This window comes from Halichoeres trimaculatus, unplaced genomic scaffold (genome assembly GCF_033239565.1).
Source record: "Halichoeres trimaculatus isolate MK-OKI-2021-1 unplaced genomic scaffold, fHalTri1.1 fHalTri1_scaffold_1, whole genome shotgun sequence".
Taxonomy (NCBI): domain Eukaryota; kingdom Metazoa; phylum Chordata; class Actinopteri; order Labriformes; family Labridae; genus Halichoeres; species Halichoeres trimaculatus.
The window spans coordinates 4,247,118-4,265,853 of NW_027437179.1; the positions used below are offsets into that span (position 1 = coordinate 4,247,118).

The following is an 18,736-nucleotide window of genomic DNA, read 5'->3' on the forward strand; positions in this document are numbered from 1 at the left end:
CCTACTCTGTCAACTACCATATCCTCTCTAATTAAAGGTAGAAAAAGCCTTAAAAAATGTGTCTTAACCTTGTGTCTGGTTTCCATTTTTTATTTTTTCTTGTGAATGCAAAAGCCACAACAAAAAGAAAGAGCAGCCACAGTGCTTCCACTGTTAAGACGATGGTTATTCTAACGGACACAGAAAAAATGTGAAAGGAAGTTAATGATTGTTTTCCTTTTTACCTTCAGCTATGATAAACGTAGCTTTAATGCTAACGTTACTGATTCATTAAGCTTAAAAAAAAAAACACTGTATTTTTTCTGGGAAATAAAGAAATGAGTATTAAGGATATCACAGGTGAGACCCCTACAAAGCTTTATTTATCAACGGATGAAGTTAAAAAGAAAACAATCATTTACTTACTTTGGCAACTTTTGGACAACTGTGTCCGTTGGGATAACTAACCTTTGTACTTCTGTTGTGTTGTGGCTTTTGCAAATCGTCTGACACCCACCAGCCACCATAGAAATTGGTGTAATGTAGTGATATCACTAAAAAGATACCATGGGTAGTGTTCCTAAATTTGGCTACTCAGTCAAATTGAGAAAATGAAGTCAATGGTCTGAGAGACAGATATGTAATGAACAGGTATGTGGACGCAGGGTCTTAGGAAATTCAAGAGAAAAAAAAACAGCACTCGATGACAGACTGAAGAAAGTAAAAGGAGGAACCAAGGAGACCTATTGTCCTCTGTACAAGTTAACTCCAGTCAGATTTAGGCAAATTATTACTGAACGCTGTTTCAAACAAACTGCATACCTCTCCAGGTCGTATCTTGATGTAGAAGTTGCTCCTCTTGTAGGAGATCTTGAGGATCTTAGGCCAGGCAAAGCGGTTAATCCTCAGTCTGTCGCGGTAAATCAACAGGCCATTGGCGCAGACACCCAACATTATTTCAATCCCTTCAGAATCCTGCAGGAAACAAATGAACAAGGGGGGGGGGGGGCAAAAAGATAAGTCATGAGAGGGAAGGCTCACTACATGCACCGTGACACCAAATTAAAAACATGTCTACCTTGGCGTGGTGGAGGTCCACCCCATACATGGACAGTTTCTTTGCATTCTCCAGGAAGTTCATCTCAGCCTCTGCAGGAGTCATCCCCCTGAAGGATGGGCAAAGCATGTAAACATCTGGACCAATCATCAGCTAAAGGCTTTCGTAAAAATCAACCATTTGTGCACAGCGCAGGAAGAATTGTTGGAGACTTTCACTAAATTTTAACGATTCGGGGGTGTTAGCATCATTCAGCTGAACTGTTACATCACAACAGAAGACTCAGGAGCAGCAGATCATTCTGATTGTTTCATCTTCAGATGATCCTGTTACAATAAGGTTGCTGTACTTGTAGTTTCGATGGAGCTCCATCACTCTCTCCTCCAGCTCACGAGTCTGATTGGGGGCAAAGCGGAAATCGCTGACGTAGTCGGAGCCATGGTCATCCAGGTCGTAGTCTCCCAGCTCGGCCTGAACGGTGTAGGAGCCTAGGAGGGCGTGAGTGACGAACGAGCACGGCAGTCGACCTGACAGCATGTCATCCCTCAGCTGCAGACACAGGTAGTATCTGTCAGTTGAGACAAAAAGGGGAGGAGAAGAGGGTGTTGGCAGTCAAACAAGCCTGAGCCAAGGCGAGCTCCAACAAGTATTCAGCCCAGTTAATCCATGGCACTTAGTTGCATTCCAGGTCTAATCCTCGCAGAAGAGTGAGGGATTTGGTTCGCTTTGACACTGGCACAAATATGCCATGTAAACTGTTACAACACCTTTATGAAAACACACATCTGTGTGGAATAAAGAGACAGACCTGACACATCTCCTCTGTTTAACACTGCAGAGCGTCTGACAGCACAGCCAGAGGAGATTTGTTACAGCGTCAAGTCAAGTTAATTTATTCAATGACAGCACTTTAAAGAGTGTGTGTATGTGTGTGTGTGTGAGTGTGTGTGTGTGTGTGTGGGGGGGGTAATGTTTTGTCCTACCTGGTGATATCTTCAGTGAGCTGGGAGGGGTCTGGAGGGTAGAACTTGACAGCAAAAGCAAAGTGCCAGGGAGAGTCTGAGGGAGAAACAAAGTGAGATCCTGATCGTTCACCATCACGTCGGTTTAAAGACGCTGTGAGGAGGATCTGTTTTAGCTGGTCTGCCTCTCCACCTTCTGGCCTGGAGTCTCACTGACACTGTAGTAAAGATGTGACTTTTTACCAGGCATGTGTTTGTTTTGAAACAAATTTTTCTTTGTTTACTTTAACTTTTGACTGGATACAATGCGCCGAGGGAAGGTATTTATCAGTACAGTTACGTAGCGCTTGTTTGAAACGTGACAAAAAGTAAACTTTGCAAGTTTGCACCATAAGTCAGCAGCCGGCTATATGTAACGCTATTAGCAGCCCGTTGCTACGACGCATCCCTTAGCTTATGTGACAATAAGCTAACTTTGTCAGTTCGTACAGTAGTTTAGTAGTCGTCTATATAGATAGCATATCTAATAGGGTCGCAACCTTTGAGGCTGACAAATAAGGGACACCCTCAGCAGCTGGGGGTGGGGGAGGGGGTGGGGGGGCAGCTATGGTAATGTTTTAGTTAAAATTTCAAGTCAATATGTAAAAATTTTCAAATTTTTTTCAATCATTAATGCTACTGGTTATCAATATTGTGTTGAACATTATTCATGTTCAGGGGCATAGCTGGATGTTCAGTTGCCTGGGGCCCCAAGATTCCCAGGGGCCCCCAAAGCATCTCTTAAAAACTGATTTATGAAGTTCTCTTCAATTGAAAGCATTTGTTTTTTCTAAATCTTACTTCACATGCTTCAAAATACATTAAAAGGCTTAATCTTTAATGATGGTTTTGGGTTCTCCCCCTCCCTTCTTATTCAATGGGCTATTCCATGTTACAACACATCTGAAAATTTGATTCAGGAAGAAAGTGGTAAAAACACTTTTTTCCCATTTTTTTTCTTATTTTCAACCAAGTGGGAAATAAAAACAATGTTGCTCTGAGATCTGAGATAAACATATAAGACTTTTAGGATTTGAAGGACTTTATCTAGACCAGGAAACAGGATCATTTTCTCAAAATCAAACTTTTTGAGTTGGTGATAAACATTATTGTACAAAATCTCTTTTTTGGAAACATAACTCACTGGACAGGGGGTCAAATAAAAATACATTAACTTTAAAATAATAGAACCAAAAAGTATGGTAACTGTAAATATCACCTCTTTCAGTAGATTTTTTTCCAGTTTTATGTTGTGCTTGATATTTACATATTTTTTCTTTCTAATTATTTTTTTCAATATTTACCTATTGTAATGTATTTCACTTCATTCTTTCTTGTTTGTTACTGTTACTCTGTAAATTCCCCACTGTGGGACAAATGAGCTGTCAATTGACCATAAAAAGATTTCAAATCCAGGACAAAGTGGACTAAATTATGTATTCACTTTTTTCATAGTGAAACTAAAGAACAGAACTTGAGGAAATGCTTTTAGTTGCGTTAAGTTACCATATACAAGATTAGCACTGTCTCATGCCTTGATTCTGGGAAAGAGACAGTGGACCCAGGGAAGGCCAGTCTAGCTCTGAGGAAGATGAGTTACAAGGACATGGAGGGCCCCATTGACTGGGTTTGATGTCAATGGGTTGTCGGGTTGTCAGCAGAGAAAAACACGCATCTCTAAACTTCATCAGCTGGCGTGGTGTTGTCATAGAGACACCAACATTCAGTAAATCAATCCGGTCCTGCTTGACCCAATTGGGAAGCTAAGAATTGTGAGCTACTACAGTGGCCAGTGAGTGTCAACAATTAGGGAATGCAAACGCCACAGCTACAACGGAAGTAAAAAGAAGTTACTTCTCCAAACGGACCCAGAAAACTTGTAAAAGAAAGTAAATGATTTACTTCATCTATGACAAATATAGCTTCATAGGGCTGCACCTTGTGATATCCTTCATAATGCTTACATTTCTTTTTTGTGTTAGCATTAGAGCTATATTTATAGCTGAAGTTATAAAAGAAAACAATCATTAACTCACTTTAACAACTTTTCTGTGTCCGTAAGGAATACTGTCCCCTAACTTCTGTTGTGGCTGTACTTCCATTGCGTTGTGGTTTTTGCATTCACGTTGTTGTGTTTGCATTTGTGTAGTTGCTTTTGCAAATCAGCTGACACCTATCGGCCTTTCGAAATGACCTATATTAGCGCTGATAATGTCATTTGAAAGGGTGAACTGCTAACAGGCATATTCCTAGAAGCCACACTTTTTCAAGATCACTTGGAAACTCCTCACAGGGACTTTAAGTAAAACCATTCAGGACTCAAAGTACAGAGCAGTGACTGAGCTGTCTCTAACATCACTTCACACTGGTTCATTTGCAAACAAATCAAGTCATATGATCACTCGTGACATTCAAAACATTTTCCATCACAGCCACTTAAATAAACTTACTGCGCATCTGCTTTTTGATCTCCTTGGAGGGATCCAACCAGTTCTGAAAGACAGAAGGCAGAATTCACACAGGGCAGGCTCCACACCAGACTAATGCATATCTCATGTCACATTTTGTTTTAATTGCCATCACTGTTTGTCAGTGTTGCAAACCCTCTCCATATGGCAACACAAAGAGACGGAGCCCTCCGCTGCTGAGCCGTTCAAATGTGCAGAGAGCAGATTTAGTTCGAGCATCTGTTTCTTCATTGTGCGGAATTATCCCTGCAAGCCAGTTACCTATCTGATCTAATCACATCCTGCTGTGCAGTGAAGCGCTCTGCCTGTAGGGGCACCATTTCTCACTGAGCTGCTGGAGCGTCTCGTTGTGTTGCGGTGCATACTGACTCACTTGGAGCCAAACCCTTACATCATCGTGTGTAGAGACCACAGGAGGAAGAGTTCTACTGAGCTCAGTTGACTCAGTATACATACACGATGCTTAACTGATTAATGCGACCTTAGATCCTGTAATGGTTAATCCACCAGTATGTGCAGCTTTCTGATCTAAATGACACTTTTCAATGCTAAAACTATAATCACTGCTATTCTCTGTGAGTTTTACAAAAAACAAGCAGAAAAAAACAGTAAAGCACATTTTTATCTTTTGATTACTAAATAACAGTAATTTTCTTTCACTCTTGAACAGAAAAAAAACTGTTTTAGTTGTTGTTTGTTCATGATAAATTTCTGGCTTCTCACAGATTTTTATTGTGCTGGCTCAAAACCAAATTAAACCTTTTTTTCAGTCAATGCAATAATTTCTGAAGAGCAGTGTTTATTTTCACAGCAAATTCCAATTTACTCTTAGTCTTTTGAAGACACACCATTTAGTTTTTTTTTAATATTTCAGCTATCTTTCAGTCTTAGTCTAGTTTTAGTTGAGTAAATACCATAAGAGTCTTAGTCCTGCCTCAAATCTTTTAGTCTTAGTCTAGTTATAAGGCTAATCCCAATTCTACTCCCTAGCCCTTGGTTTTGCGCCCAATTCTCCTTAAGATCAAGGGGAAGGGCTACACAGCCAATAATTGGCCAAGCCAACATTTAGCATTCTGAGGCATATCGGCATTCCCCTTTTTATTTTTCAGTGACAGCCCAGCGGATCATTGGTCCCGCCAATAATCAATCTATCCCTAATTTGGTCAGCCAGTGCTTGCTGCAGACAAACTTCATATTCACAGTCAAATATTTAGAAAATATCATAACTCCAGTCACTGTCAGTCCTTAGTCCATATGAAGCTGTGGTATACCAATAAAAACAGCTATTCAACAGCATGCATACTCATGCTGTACCCTCCCACTGAGAGAAAGTTGGTCACACCAGTGCTGCAGAGCCCTGCAGTAAACACACTGATCAGCCCACCTCATGGTTAAAGGTATTATATCCGTTATTTTACACCTAAATGGGCTAAAAATCTGTCAGAACCTATGGAAATTTTATTCTGAGTAAAGTATCAACACATAGAATTAAAATTACGTTGGCCAGCAGGTTTGTTTATACGAAATGTGTCTGACTCAATCCAGACCAGATTGGGGAGGCAACCTTCTTTTCCAGCAACACTCCTAGCCACGCCCCCAGTGGTATAAATACACAGGTCCACCGCAGGTAAACATTGCACAGAAACGGCTGAGAACAGCAGTAATGGCAGACTCCAGTCTGAAACAATCAACTGAAGGCTTGCCACGGAGCTTTCTTTCCATCTAAAAAGTCTGGATGTTTGTCTAGGAAAGCATCAGACACAGCAAGAGGAAAAACTAGAGTAAATATTAGACTAGTTTTTCCTCGGTGGCGAGCCCTACGCGACGCTAAGAAGCTCTCACATGACTCTGAACTGGCTTTGCTTCTCCTGGATGCGTAAGTAAATCTTTTCATTCATTATCTGCATTTTCTCAGTGTTTGTCCATTGTCAATTTGTTAATACAATGCTATTCTTATGGTGGGACGTTTTAGCCTAGTGTAATAGAGCTGCTGAGAAATTTTAGGTTGAAATGAATGGAAGCTAGGCGTGCTAATGTTGGGCTGCAAAACAATAGTAGCCCGTGTCTAAAAATATGTTCTCAAATCACTCAGGTGTTGTTCAAAAGCTGGTGTTTCATGTTTCATTGATGCTTTAACACAATTGGCTAGGGTAAGAATAACTTGTAGAAATGGTTTACTGCAGCAGGATAAATACAAGCAAGGGGTGGAGTTAGAGTTGAGAAGGGGGGGGCTTCAACATGTCGAAGGTGTGTCAAAAACTCCTCTTTTTTTATGTTTTCAAGGCTTTGGTCTCCTACGACGCCTAGTGGAAATTAAGTCAGATAGTATTCCTTTAAAGTCTGGGGCTTTGCAGCACATGACATCAAACCCTGACACGCTGTGTCCTCTGAACCAGCAGCAGTTTGAGCTCCAGGAGCTTTTCTATTGAAGCAGGCTTCACTCCTCACACATATTAGTGAGCCAGCCACAGCCACACATGACCCTCTTAAAATCAAACTGTCTCTCCCTCACTCAGACCACTTTTGGTAAGAACCGACCTCTGCAGACCAGGGACACTCCATAAGAGTTGCTCAGACCGAGACATCTGATAATCACAGTTTGGTCCTTTTCAAAATTCACATCCTCACACTCACCCATTTCCCTTCTTACAAAACATCAACTTTAAAGACAACATGCTCACTTCCTGCCCAGCAGAACCATCCAGAAATGGATGGCTTAGAATAGACTTTAGTATATGAATTGATTCTGTGATCTGTTGTTTTTTTCTTTAATCTCAATTATTTATTTGTTCTATACTCCTATTTTATATATCTAACATCTGAATCATGCTCACTCCCTGTTTGTCTTTTTAATGTTTAATTTTGTTAAAAAGCAAAGAAGAAAAATTAATGAACAATGAAAACAGAAGAAATATTTTTTTTCACATCTTGTGTCGGCTATTTGATTGTTCTTGCAGATGTTTTATTCTCTTTTTCGCTGTTTCTATTCATGAGCTTGTTCGAGGAGGAACAGAAGACTTTAAAAAAGAGGCTGAAGTTTCTTAAAGCCTTAAGGATCAATGAGAATTATGGGAAACTCTAACAAACTGTGTACCATCCTCTCATAAGTTATTAAGATAACTGAAATCCGGAGAGTCAGAATTTTACAAAAGGTAACTGCCTTCATCTTCTCATCGTGAATATCTGCTACAGCATTCAGTTTAAGTGGTGTTGAAACATTTCAGTCTGGACCAAAGGGGCGGATTAGCAAACTGCTGCCAGTGTGCCAAACAATCAAATTAAACAAAGTCTAAATACCAACAGGTTCATGCAGGAGAGTGCTTTCCCTGACACCTCTCTGAGTGAATACAGTTTGATACTTCAATAATACATTGCTAAAAAGTCTATGTAAAAAAACTGGTAGCAGAAATGGCCTGTAATTTCCTGTTATTTTACAGCATGTACTGTTATTTATTTTTACATAATAATACTGTAAATAGGCCGACGGTACACGTTTGTAAAACTATGGTAAAACTGTTTTTGTTGTGACAGCGTTTGTAACCATGAGTGAGGAGGGAGCACAGTGGTTATGAGACCCTGCTGATCACTGAGGTTTTGTGCAGCAGGCACAGGCTGTCTGTGCTCCACATGACACAGACTGACTGTCTGTGCTCCACATGACACAGACTGACTGTCTGTGCTCAAAGAAAAAAAAAACAAAACCTCAGCCTTTTGTTTCACAATTCATTTTAAAATTGGCCAGCATAGCATAGCAAAGCTCATCAACAGGACCAGGTCCGTGCCATGCAGAGCACAGACGGCCAGCCTGTGCTCCACATACAACAAATCAATAACAAACAGGGTCTCATATCCACAGCATTCCCTCCTCATGGTTACAAAACACCAGTATGACAAAAACTACTTTGCTGTAAAATAACAGTAAAATATTGGCAGCAGGGTTGCCAGTTTTTCACCGTTATTTTACAGTGACATTTTTTACAGTGCCTGCTAAACAGTTTGGGGGGCTAAAGTGTGCAAAAGATTTAATGTAGGACAAAGAGACCAATGAAGCATGAAAGTGTTTTCCAGGAGAGGAGCGGTGTGTTCTGTTTGGAAGTTTGGAATGAGGTGCAGCGGCACAATGCAGAGGTCAATACAGATAGTTCTCCTTTAAAAAAGACACACATAAGATTCTGTGACTTGATCAAAGTACATTTCTCTCTATTTGTACAGACTTCTTCTTATAGTGTGGCTGGCAAAGAACTGACTCACACTGTGTTCCTGCTACCTTCGTCTGTCATGTCGAAGCTGATGCTAATCTTACAAACGGCTTCTAACTTGCAAAGTGCTGAAGCCACTCACCTGTTTACTGTCAGGATGGAGTTGGCTAACAATCTGACTTCCAACGTCATTCTCTTTTTGACCATGTGGTCTCACTTTTGTTCCCAAAATGCAAAAAATACAAGTAATTACTGTTTTCTTTCTTTGAAGCAATAACACAGTAAAGTCAGGGCTCTCAAGTATCACGCATTGAGCGTGACAGTCACTCTTTTGCGTCTTTTGTCAGGCACTCCCGCCACACATTGTATTTGTCACGCTGAAAAATATGTCCACAGAGAGACTTCAGACTTGATTGGACTCGTGAACAATCATTATGACCTCTGTTTTCCTGGCGTGTAAACATTAGGAAAACTATGAAATGTCTGATCAGCTATGGAGCATCATAGATATGACGCACTTCTAGCGGTCCAGCACATTAGTACATCTGATGCCGCCAAGATCCGCTCTGTGGACTATAGGCTCGATATCTTCCATTTAAAGTGTTGCTGTTACTGTTTTTGTCTCACAATAGTGTCACTTAACAGTGCAGCCGATGTACATGTGAATATCTGACCTAAATACCTCCCGAAACGCTTGGCGTCTTTGGGGGCAGCGCCCTGTGTGCTGGTGGAAGTAAAGACGCAGACAGAAAACTCCATCTCCAAGCTGCTGTTTTTAGTCACTCACTGAAATAATAAGTTCAACCTGAGGTATCCTGTATCACGTATTGTTTATACTGGGGTGAAGACAGTTTCATTTTTAACGTTCGCCTTTTTCTGTAAAAGTTGTGAGAGGATGTCCAAGGACACATTAGAGGTGATTTCTTGATCATAAATTAAAAAAAAACAAAACACAAAGCTAGGCTTACTGAAATTCCAAGTTGAAAAAAGCACATGTATAGCAACTGGGCCTTAATTATGGTCTCAGTGGGTTTTTTTTTAATGACCTTTTATAAACAAATTAAGAGCTGTGAAAGTTGTGAGAGGATGTCCAGGTCACACAAGAGGTGATTTGGTGTCAATAAGACAAAATCGATCTAAATAACTACCGGCCCATCTCCAAACTGTCCTGTCTCGCTAAAATCTTAGAATCATTAGTTAACAATCAAATCAAATCATTCCTCTCCAGTAATTACATATTAAGCCCACATCAATCAGGTTTCAGAACAAAACAGTACAATCACCGGAGTCACATCTGTCACAAATGATATCATTTCTCAGATTGATGAGAAAAAATTCTGTGCAGCTTTATTTGTTGACTTAACAAAAGCCTTTGACACGGTCGACCATTCCCTGCTCATTGAAAGGCTAAAAGAAACTGGCTTTGACTCTATGTCCTGTAAATGGTTCCAAGACTACCTTTCACAGAGAGATCAGTATGTGGTTCTTGGTATTTGTCTCTCTATGTGTTTGCCTCTATTAAAAGGGGTTCCACAAGGTTCAATACTTGGTCCTCTGTTATTTACTATCATAACAGATTGTAACTCCCACCTTTACGCTGATGATACAATTCTATACTGTTTTGCTAATACTGCCCAAGCAGCCATTCAAACCCTCCAACAAAACTTTGATCAATTACAACATGCTCTGTTTGACTCGATCCCAGTAAAACTAAATACATGTTATTTTCCAGAGCCACAAACATCACTGACAGTAGTTTTCACATCACCACCTTAATAGGACACAGTATTGACAGAGTATCTGAGTATAAATACCTTGGCATTTGGTTAGATCAAAAACTCACCTTTAAATTTCATACTGATTCCCTGGCTAGCAAAGTAAGACAACAAATTGGGTTTTTCTACAGGTGCAAAACAAACTTCCCACGGCAAAGTAGAAAATGTGTTATTGAAGCTGTCTTTTTATCTGTTTTGGATTATGGTGATGCTGTTTATAGAAATGCCTCTGCCTCTACTCTTAAACCCTTGGACTCCATTTATCACTCAGCCCTCAGATTCATCACTGGGGAAGGTTACTCCACCCATCATTGCATTTTATATGAAAAAGTGGGCTGGGCACCCCTGAATGTAAGACCTAACAGACACTGGTTCTTATTCATTTATAAAGCCTTACTTGGTAAATTGCCTTCCTACATCACATCTGTGTTAAACCAATCTCATAATCAATATCCAACAAGATCCAGTGACCTGATGATGCTTGAAGTTCCACAGGTAAACACTGTATTTGGAAGACCTGCTTTCAGCTCTTCTGCTGCTTTCACCTGGAACATCTTACAACAAACATTAAAACTACAAGCACTTGTTTCTTTTGGTCAGTTTAGAACACTGATAATGAATTACGCTGCTTTTGAATGTAACTGTTTTTAACTGTGTTGTTTTATTGTTGTTCTCTGTACTCTCGACATAGTTGAAAATGAGGGGATTTTTCGAGATTAAATAAAATTTGAATGAATTAATGAAAAATAAAATAAAAAATGACAAAGGTGTTGAAATTATAACCTGGAAAAAGCACATTTTCATCGACTGGCCCCTGGTTATGGTCTCAGTGTTTTTTTTAATGACCTTTTAATAACTAACTAAAAACTGTGAAAGTTTTGAGAGGATGTCCAGGACACATGAAACGTGATTTGGTCTCAACAAATTTAAAAATGAGAAAAAAGCCACTGAAATTTTAACCTGAAAAAATTGTCTTTTTAAGGCAAAATGTTGTTAATGATGAAGATTTGCTGAGTTTCTTTTAATTATTATGTAGAATTTATTGTTGTGATATGTTAAGGGCTGTCACATCCTAAAATAACAATGGATTGAGGCGAAAAGTTGTGAAAGACCCCCATTCCCAAAACCTGCGGGGGGTCACTCAGGAATTTACAGTGAAGTTTCTTTGTGAATGTACAGTAATTAATCACAGTGTAGGGCTATATTCTCAGTTAGATCCGTGCTGCTCAGATCACACATCCCCAGAGTGCCACACATCAGCTTGTTATTAAGCTGGCAGGCCTTGAGAAGCCTTGCATTGCAGCAGGATGAGTTGAATCGGCACTGTAAAAGAAGAGCATCTCTGATTATTTGGGCCGTGCTTTCAGATACATTCACACTCACAGAAATACACAAACTCCAGCAGTGTTAAATCAGAGTGCTACAGACTGTAATGAGACGCAGACATTCATCACCCCCCGCCCTGAATCTATCTCGTATCAGGCAAGGCCAAAGACCACTCAATTAGCAAAGCGCTCTCCCCTGCTTTGCTTTCCTCTGCAGAAAATCAGGAGGAACTTTTAATCACCGGCTGTTCAAGGCTTTGCTCCTGCTTGTGCGACCTTCGCTCAAAATGCAGTCACGTGGAATAAATGTTCCTCTGAAGGGCAAAGATGCAATCCTTGTTTGCAAACTGAGACGGGGAAAAGGGCATCTGAAATGACATTTCAATTTTCAGGCCCGTTTGGTCAACCAATCAGCGATGACCCCCAGACAGAGCGCTCAAGCTGTGCTCTGATAAGCCTGTCTTTGATGAGCACGTCTCACAGAAGTATCCATATCTTATATTAATACCAGCCTCACCTCCTCTCACCTCCACTCAGGGTGAGGGAGCTGTTCCAACATCGCACCTGTAGACCTAACTCCACCTGTCTGATGCGTTATCGTCACGCTGATACCACAGCCTCGTTCGTCTGACATGCATCAAGTCACAACACGTGAGCTGACTGTCGAGGGGACAGCAGATATGTTTCAAATATTAACAGAAAGTTTTTCCTTTTCTCCTCTTTACTTCACAAAGCCAGAGCGTCCTCTGTGGCGTGTAGTGCAATCATAAACCCATCATACAAGAGGGGCGTATCACTCAAAACCAAAATACACACGTCTAATGCTGTGAGCGCACAAGTGGAGTCCTTCACTTTGGTGACAATTACTTGATTAAGTGAAGATAATTGAAGTCAGTGCGTCTCTATGAGTCATCACAGAAACAGAAAACACAGTGGGAACTTCCACTTGAGAAGTTAAATTGATTTCTGGGTTGACTGCAGATTAATTTGTATGCATTTATCAGAATAATTAAACATAAGAGAACAAAGAACTAAGGAGAACTCAAGAATCAGTGATTTTGATTAACACTTGTATCTGAGGTATCACTCTTTGATAAAGCTGTGTGCTCAGATATGACTGTTAGTTCAGGAGTGAGCTTGTTAAAGAGCAATCACTGTCTTTGTGTTAAATTTAGGAACTATTTGTGACATTCATCAGTTTTTGCTCACTTTTTATTGCTTGTCTGTTATTGTTATTTGTCTGTTCCTGCAAATAGTACTCCCACTTTGACCGCTCTTAGCTCTGCCTGTATGTGCTGATCTTACTCGTGTGTAATTCTCTCCTTTACTCATGAATGAGGATTTTTCCCTGTTTGTAATTTTTATAAAAGTGCACACTGTAGACCTGCTCTCTTTGTAAGTGCGTTCAGACATTTGTTATACATTTTTACAAATAAATATGGAATGATTTAAAGACGCTATGCTGAGGATCTGTTTTGATCAGACTGCAGCTACACACACTGTCATTAAGATGTGACTCAAAACAAAGGGTGTGTTTGTTTTGGAAATGAATGGAGATCTTGTTTTAAACTCCACTTATCTTTGTTCAAGACAACTTCTTACTGGATGACAAGCAAACTTTGTCAGTTTGTACCGTAGTGTAGTAGTCTGCTATATGTAGCTCTTCCCAAAGCCTGGAGCTCAAAGACATGTCCTTAATGTGTAACGCTAGTGAATCCTGGTTGTGTCCTGTCAGTCATCTACCAACCAGAGCTAACGTAACCTCACTCTTCATTTAATTGATAGACTCTCAAGTTTGAACAGACCACTGCAGAATAACTGCTGACTGTGGGTTGGAATCAACATTAGCACTAACAGTTTAGCCCCTGTGTTAGTCTTTAGCTCATGCTCTATCTCTCTCCAGTTTAGCTTTTATCTGCTCTTCTGTCCTTTTTCTGTCTGACAGTTAGGCTCCACTGTCCACCATCACTGCAAAATTATGTGAGACTTATGTGGTAAATCAATCCTTTCCAACCCCAGCGGGCAGCTGAGAAAAAGCATTTTAATGTGTAACGCTAGTGAATCCTGGTTGTGTCCTGTCAGTCATCTACCAATCAGAGCTAACGTAACCTCACTCTTCATTTAATTGATAGACTCTCAAGTTTGAACAGACCACTGCAGAATAATTGCTGACTGTGGGTTGGGATGACACAACACAACACAAACAGCCCAGCCCATGTTTTAGCATTTAGCCAGTGTTTTAGCCTTAAGCTCATTTTTTAGCCTCCTGCTCATGTTTAAGCCTTTAGCCAGTGTTTTACCCTAAAGCTCATGTTTTAGCCTCCAGCTCGTGTTTCAGCCTTAAGCCTGTGTTTATATTTTAAGACCTTTTTTTAGCCATAAGCTCTAGTTTTAGCATTCAACCTGTGATTTAGCCTAAAGCTCATCTTTTAGCCTCTAGCTCGTGTTTCAGCCTTTAGCCAGTGTTTTACCCTAAAGCTCATGTTTTAGCCTCCAGCTCGTGTTTCAGCCTTAAGCCTGTGTTTATATTTTAAGACCTTTTTTTAGCCATAAGCTCTAGTTTTAGCATTCAACCTGTGATTTAGCCTAAAGCTCATCTTTTAGCCTCTAGCTCGTGTTTCAGCCTTTAGCCAGTGTTTTAGCCTAAAGCTCATCTTTTAGCCTCCAGTTCGTGTTTAAGCCTTTAGCCTGTGTTTTTTAGCTCTAGACTCATCTTTAAGCCTTTAGCTCATTTTTTTAGCCTTCAACCTGTGTTGAGAGTTTAGCCCGTGTTCTAACCATAAGCTCTAGTTTTAGCATTCAACCTGTGATTTAGCCTAAAGCTCATCTTTTAGCCTCCAGCTCTTGTTTAAGCCTTTAGCCAGTGTTTTAGCCTAAAGCTCATCTTTTAGCCTCCAGCTCGTGTTTCAGCCTTTAGCCTGTGTTTATATTTTAAGACCTTTTTTAGCCATAAGCTCTAGTTTTAGCCTCATCTTTTAGCCTTTAGCTCTTGTTTTAGCCTGTGTTTTAGTGTTTAGCCCCTGTTTAAGCCATTAGCTATAGTTTTAACCTTTAGCCTGTGTTTCAGTCTTTAGTCTTTGTTTTAGCCTTTGGCCTGTGTTTTAGCATTTAGCTCATCTTTTAGACTTTGACCTGTGTTTTAACCTTTTAAGCCTTTTACCTGTGTTTACGCCTTTAGCTCATGTTTTAGCTTTTGTCCATTTTTTTAGCCTTTAGTTCACGTTTTAGCCTTCCACCTGTGTTTAGCCTTTAGCATGTGTTCTAGCCTTTAGCACATGTTTTAGCCTTTTTGTTTGTGTTTTAGCCTGTAGCACATGCTCTATCTCTCTCCTGTTTATCTTTCTTCTGCTCTTCTGTCCTTTTTCTGTCTGACAGTTAAGCTCCAGTGTCCACCATTACTGTGAAATTAATCACAGAAATCCTTTTCAGCAGAGAAAAACACAGATCTCTCTCCTGTCTTTACTTAACTTCATCGGCTGGCATGGTGTCACAGAGACTAGCATATTCTGTGAATCAATCTGGTCCACCTCATGTTCTGTAAGCTAAGAAGTAGCATTTAGGGATAACCTGTGTCAGTGCTTAATCTCATTTTACACTGTAGATTAAGCTTTTAAACTTATCTCTGATGAACCAAAAGTTGCTATTAAGTGTAAATAAGTCACATGTTGGTTAACACACACCAAAGCCAACTGTACTTGTAGACCATGAAATATTAAATCTGTAAGAGCCCAAAAAATTAGCCTTTTTTGTAGCCTCTCAGAAAGTTGTTGTAGTGGGTCTCTGAAGCAAAAATTAAAGATACATGAGTATATACACATTAATATGTATACAAGTACATTTCAGTTATCAGAGCCTTTTTCTGAAGATTGGTCTTGAAAAGAGGGGGTTGTCCTATAACCGTGGTCAATACGGTAAGTTTGACTGCTTTTTTCTAAAAACAATACTACTCAGTCCACGTCTAAATACGTGAGCACAAATTACATCATGATTGCCCTGAAACCCAGACTAGGTGCTGCATAAGACTCTAATTAAAGCGTGACAGCTTTTTGTTGAATGTTTTAGGATTAGTGTGCTTATTAGAGATGAGGGGCTTGTGTTTGAAATAGTGTAATGTTTATAAGTCTGCACAATCCTCCTTCAACATATACTACACCTTTAAAAGAAACAGATCAGGGTTACCTGATACCTCTTACTGTATCAGTTGTAAACAACGTCCTACCGACTATTCACTTCAACAGAAGGCAGCTCATCATGACAAACTGACCAAACATGCTCAGAGGTAGTACAGCATGATTAACAGAAAGACTGGAGTCTAAGTAAACACATTGGCATGTAGGTTGGTATTTCTGCATGGAATTCATGTGTGTTAATTAGCTTGATTCCCTATGCTAATTGTCAGTTGCATGGTACGTGCATCCAATGTAAGATCAAACATTATTCATATCCACACAGGTGGGTAAGGAAACACTTGGCTGTCTGAGCACGTTTTACTAATCGTACAAAGATCTAATTATTTTTCATTCTACTGCTTTAAGCATTAACAACACTAAAACAGAAAAACGTGAGAAACAATCTATTCCCGAGGCACACTTATCTGTAAAGACTCGTTATTTCTGAGGCTTAAAAAGATGAAGCAATCAATAGATTTCCACATTAATAAGAGAAGCCACAGTTCAGTTTGTTGGATCTCAGGTGAAGTGTTTCTTGTTGATGGGCAGCATAAAGCCGAGCATGTGAATCGCAAACTCCAATTTCAATACCCTAAATCAGGGTGAAACAGTCCTCGGTGTGTACAATAAGTCTGTGATATACCACAAAGACCTCTGAACAAACCACACATACAGGCTCCTCTGTTTGTAGTCATCTCTATCTGCCAACAAGTTTAAAGTCTGATACTGGACTGAGAACATTTGGCTTGATATAAACTGGTGATTAATCCATATTTTCTTAAGCTATGAAATAGACTAGTTCAGTGGTCCTGCAGTACTCAGATTTCTCTGTGGGTCACAAAAAGCCATAGTACACTGTGAGAAGAAACTTAACAACTACTGCAAGACAACACAAAGAGCTCAGTCGCCTGAAAACCAGGAAAATAAAAACAAAAAACAAAAAAACAAAATACATTTCAGAGATGCAAAAAATAAAATCAAGCAAAAAAAAAAAAGGGCCTAAATTATAGTGATTGTTGGTACTCCACACGAAATATTCACTTTCTCAGTTTCTGCAAGTCTTGTGTTGAAAATTTGGGATATACATTCATACAGTAACTCTGTATAACTAACAGTGAGTTTTTCCAAGGTTCAGTTAAAAATCCAGCAGTCTCCCTTGCTGCATCAAGGAACAGGAGGCTGTTAGGAGATCATAAAAGACATACAGCCGTCTTAACATAACTAACTGTATGTATTATGTAACATTATTTCAGTGTGATTAAAACTACAGAGAGGCAGCGTCAAACCACTTGTTTCAGTGTGTTTGCCCTGCTACAACATGATGTCTGCATGAGTCTGAGAAAACACAAACTATCAATCATCCTCATCAGCTGACGCTCGTGTATGCCAAAGCTACTGTACTCGTGCTAAACTATTAGCCCCACACTGCTAAGTGCTGGTGTTTTAAACAGGTGGTTGTTTGTTTAAAGGTGTTCAGTTTATTTCTGAGGGTCCGAACAGGAGATGTGACTTCACTGTTTGTTTCAGACTGATCCAGTCTGAGCTGTCAGCTGCTTCATAAACACGCACCAGGTTGGGAAAGGTGCGTTTGATTTATTCACGCTGCCTGCCCTGTTTGTGGAATAGCTATTGTGGATGGGTGTCATTTTTTCATCAGGATAGGACATCAGTCTCACAGATAAACTCTAGGCTGTTTGTGGTGCTGTAATCAAGGGGTAACATCTGGTTTAGAAAAATGAAGCCTATGCTGAAGTGCTAGAAGTAGCTGTTCATTGAGGATCTACTTGAGCCTGGCTGCAGAGAGACTGGAAGTCACGTACATACCCAGCCAAAAAAAAAAAAGACTTTAACATCATTTAAAAGCATATTTACAGCCAGTATATATTATATAAAAAAAGGGCTTGGATCTGAAACACTAATTTTGCTGATGGCACACACTAGGGGGTTCCTCATCACTGTAAGCAGAAGAGCAGGTCAGTATCGCCCCTATATATAAATATATATACACACACACACACACACACACACACACACACACATATATATAAATATATATATATACACACACACACACACACACACACACACACACACACACACACACACACATATATTATATATATATATATATATATATATATATATATATATATATATATATATATATATATATTGGCCTTGCACCTTGGCCTTGCCTCCTCCCCCTGAGCTCATGGGGAACATTGGACCTAGCATCAGTTAGCATCAACATGCTTTGGGCTGCTAACAGCTGATCTCCCATGTAAAAAAAGCAACCATGGTTATACGTAGGATCCAAGCCAAGGTAATACAGTCTATGGCTGTATTACAATAAATTTATTATAAATCTTTATACAACTCCTAATTCTAAAGATAATGATGTCAGTCAGACAGAAGAATCAATTTGTTCAGGAATTCATGAAAAGATAGGAAGGAAAAAAAGCTGCTGTTTGTATGAATGTGAATCTTTTCCGTGATATTGTGAACAAAATTTATTTGGTATCATGAGCTGACTTTTTCATCACACCCCTAAAAGTTTATTAAATCCGTCTGGACTCCTGCTTCTTATGTTGAGAGACACACAACTCCATACAACTCCAGCTATTCGGCTCAGAGGCAGCTGTTTCTTTGTGGTCTTCCCTTTTTTTTAAGCAGTAGAACAAGAATGCATAATAACTGGCCCTAATGAACAAATTATGTATTCAGGCAAATATAAATGCATCAAAAAGCACTCAAAGCAATTTA

The 18,736-nt window shown here is 39.7% G+C and overlaps 1 protein-coding gene across 6 annotated transcripts in view; it reads right to left on the bottom strand.

Moving 5' to 3' along the window:
• The window catches only part of LOC141788797 (band 4.1-like protein 1), a 179,923-nt gene that overhangs the window by 49,514 nt on the left and 111,673 nt on the right, over positions 1 to 18,736 (bottom strand). For all 6 annotated transcript variants that reach the window (XM_074667913.1, XM_074667905.1, XM_074667872.1 and 3 more), the window contains exons 5-9: positions 4,488 to 4,530; positions 2,020 to 2,095; positions 1,386 to 1,604; positions 1,058 to 1,145; positions 802 to 954 (exon numbers count right to left, since the gene is read on the bottom strand). In XM_074667913.1, the coding sequence (XP_074524014.1) occupies positions 802 to 954; positions 1,058 to 1,145; positions 1,386 to 1,604; positions 2,020 to 2,095; positions 4,488 to 4,530 (579 nt within the window). The remainder of the gene's footprint in view (positions 1 to 801; positions 955 to 1,057; positions 1,146 to 1,385; positions 1,605 to 2,019; positions 2,096 to 4,487; positions 4,531 to 18,736) is intronic.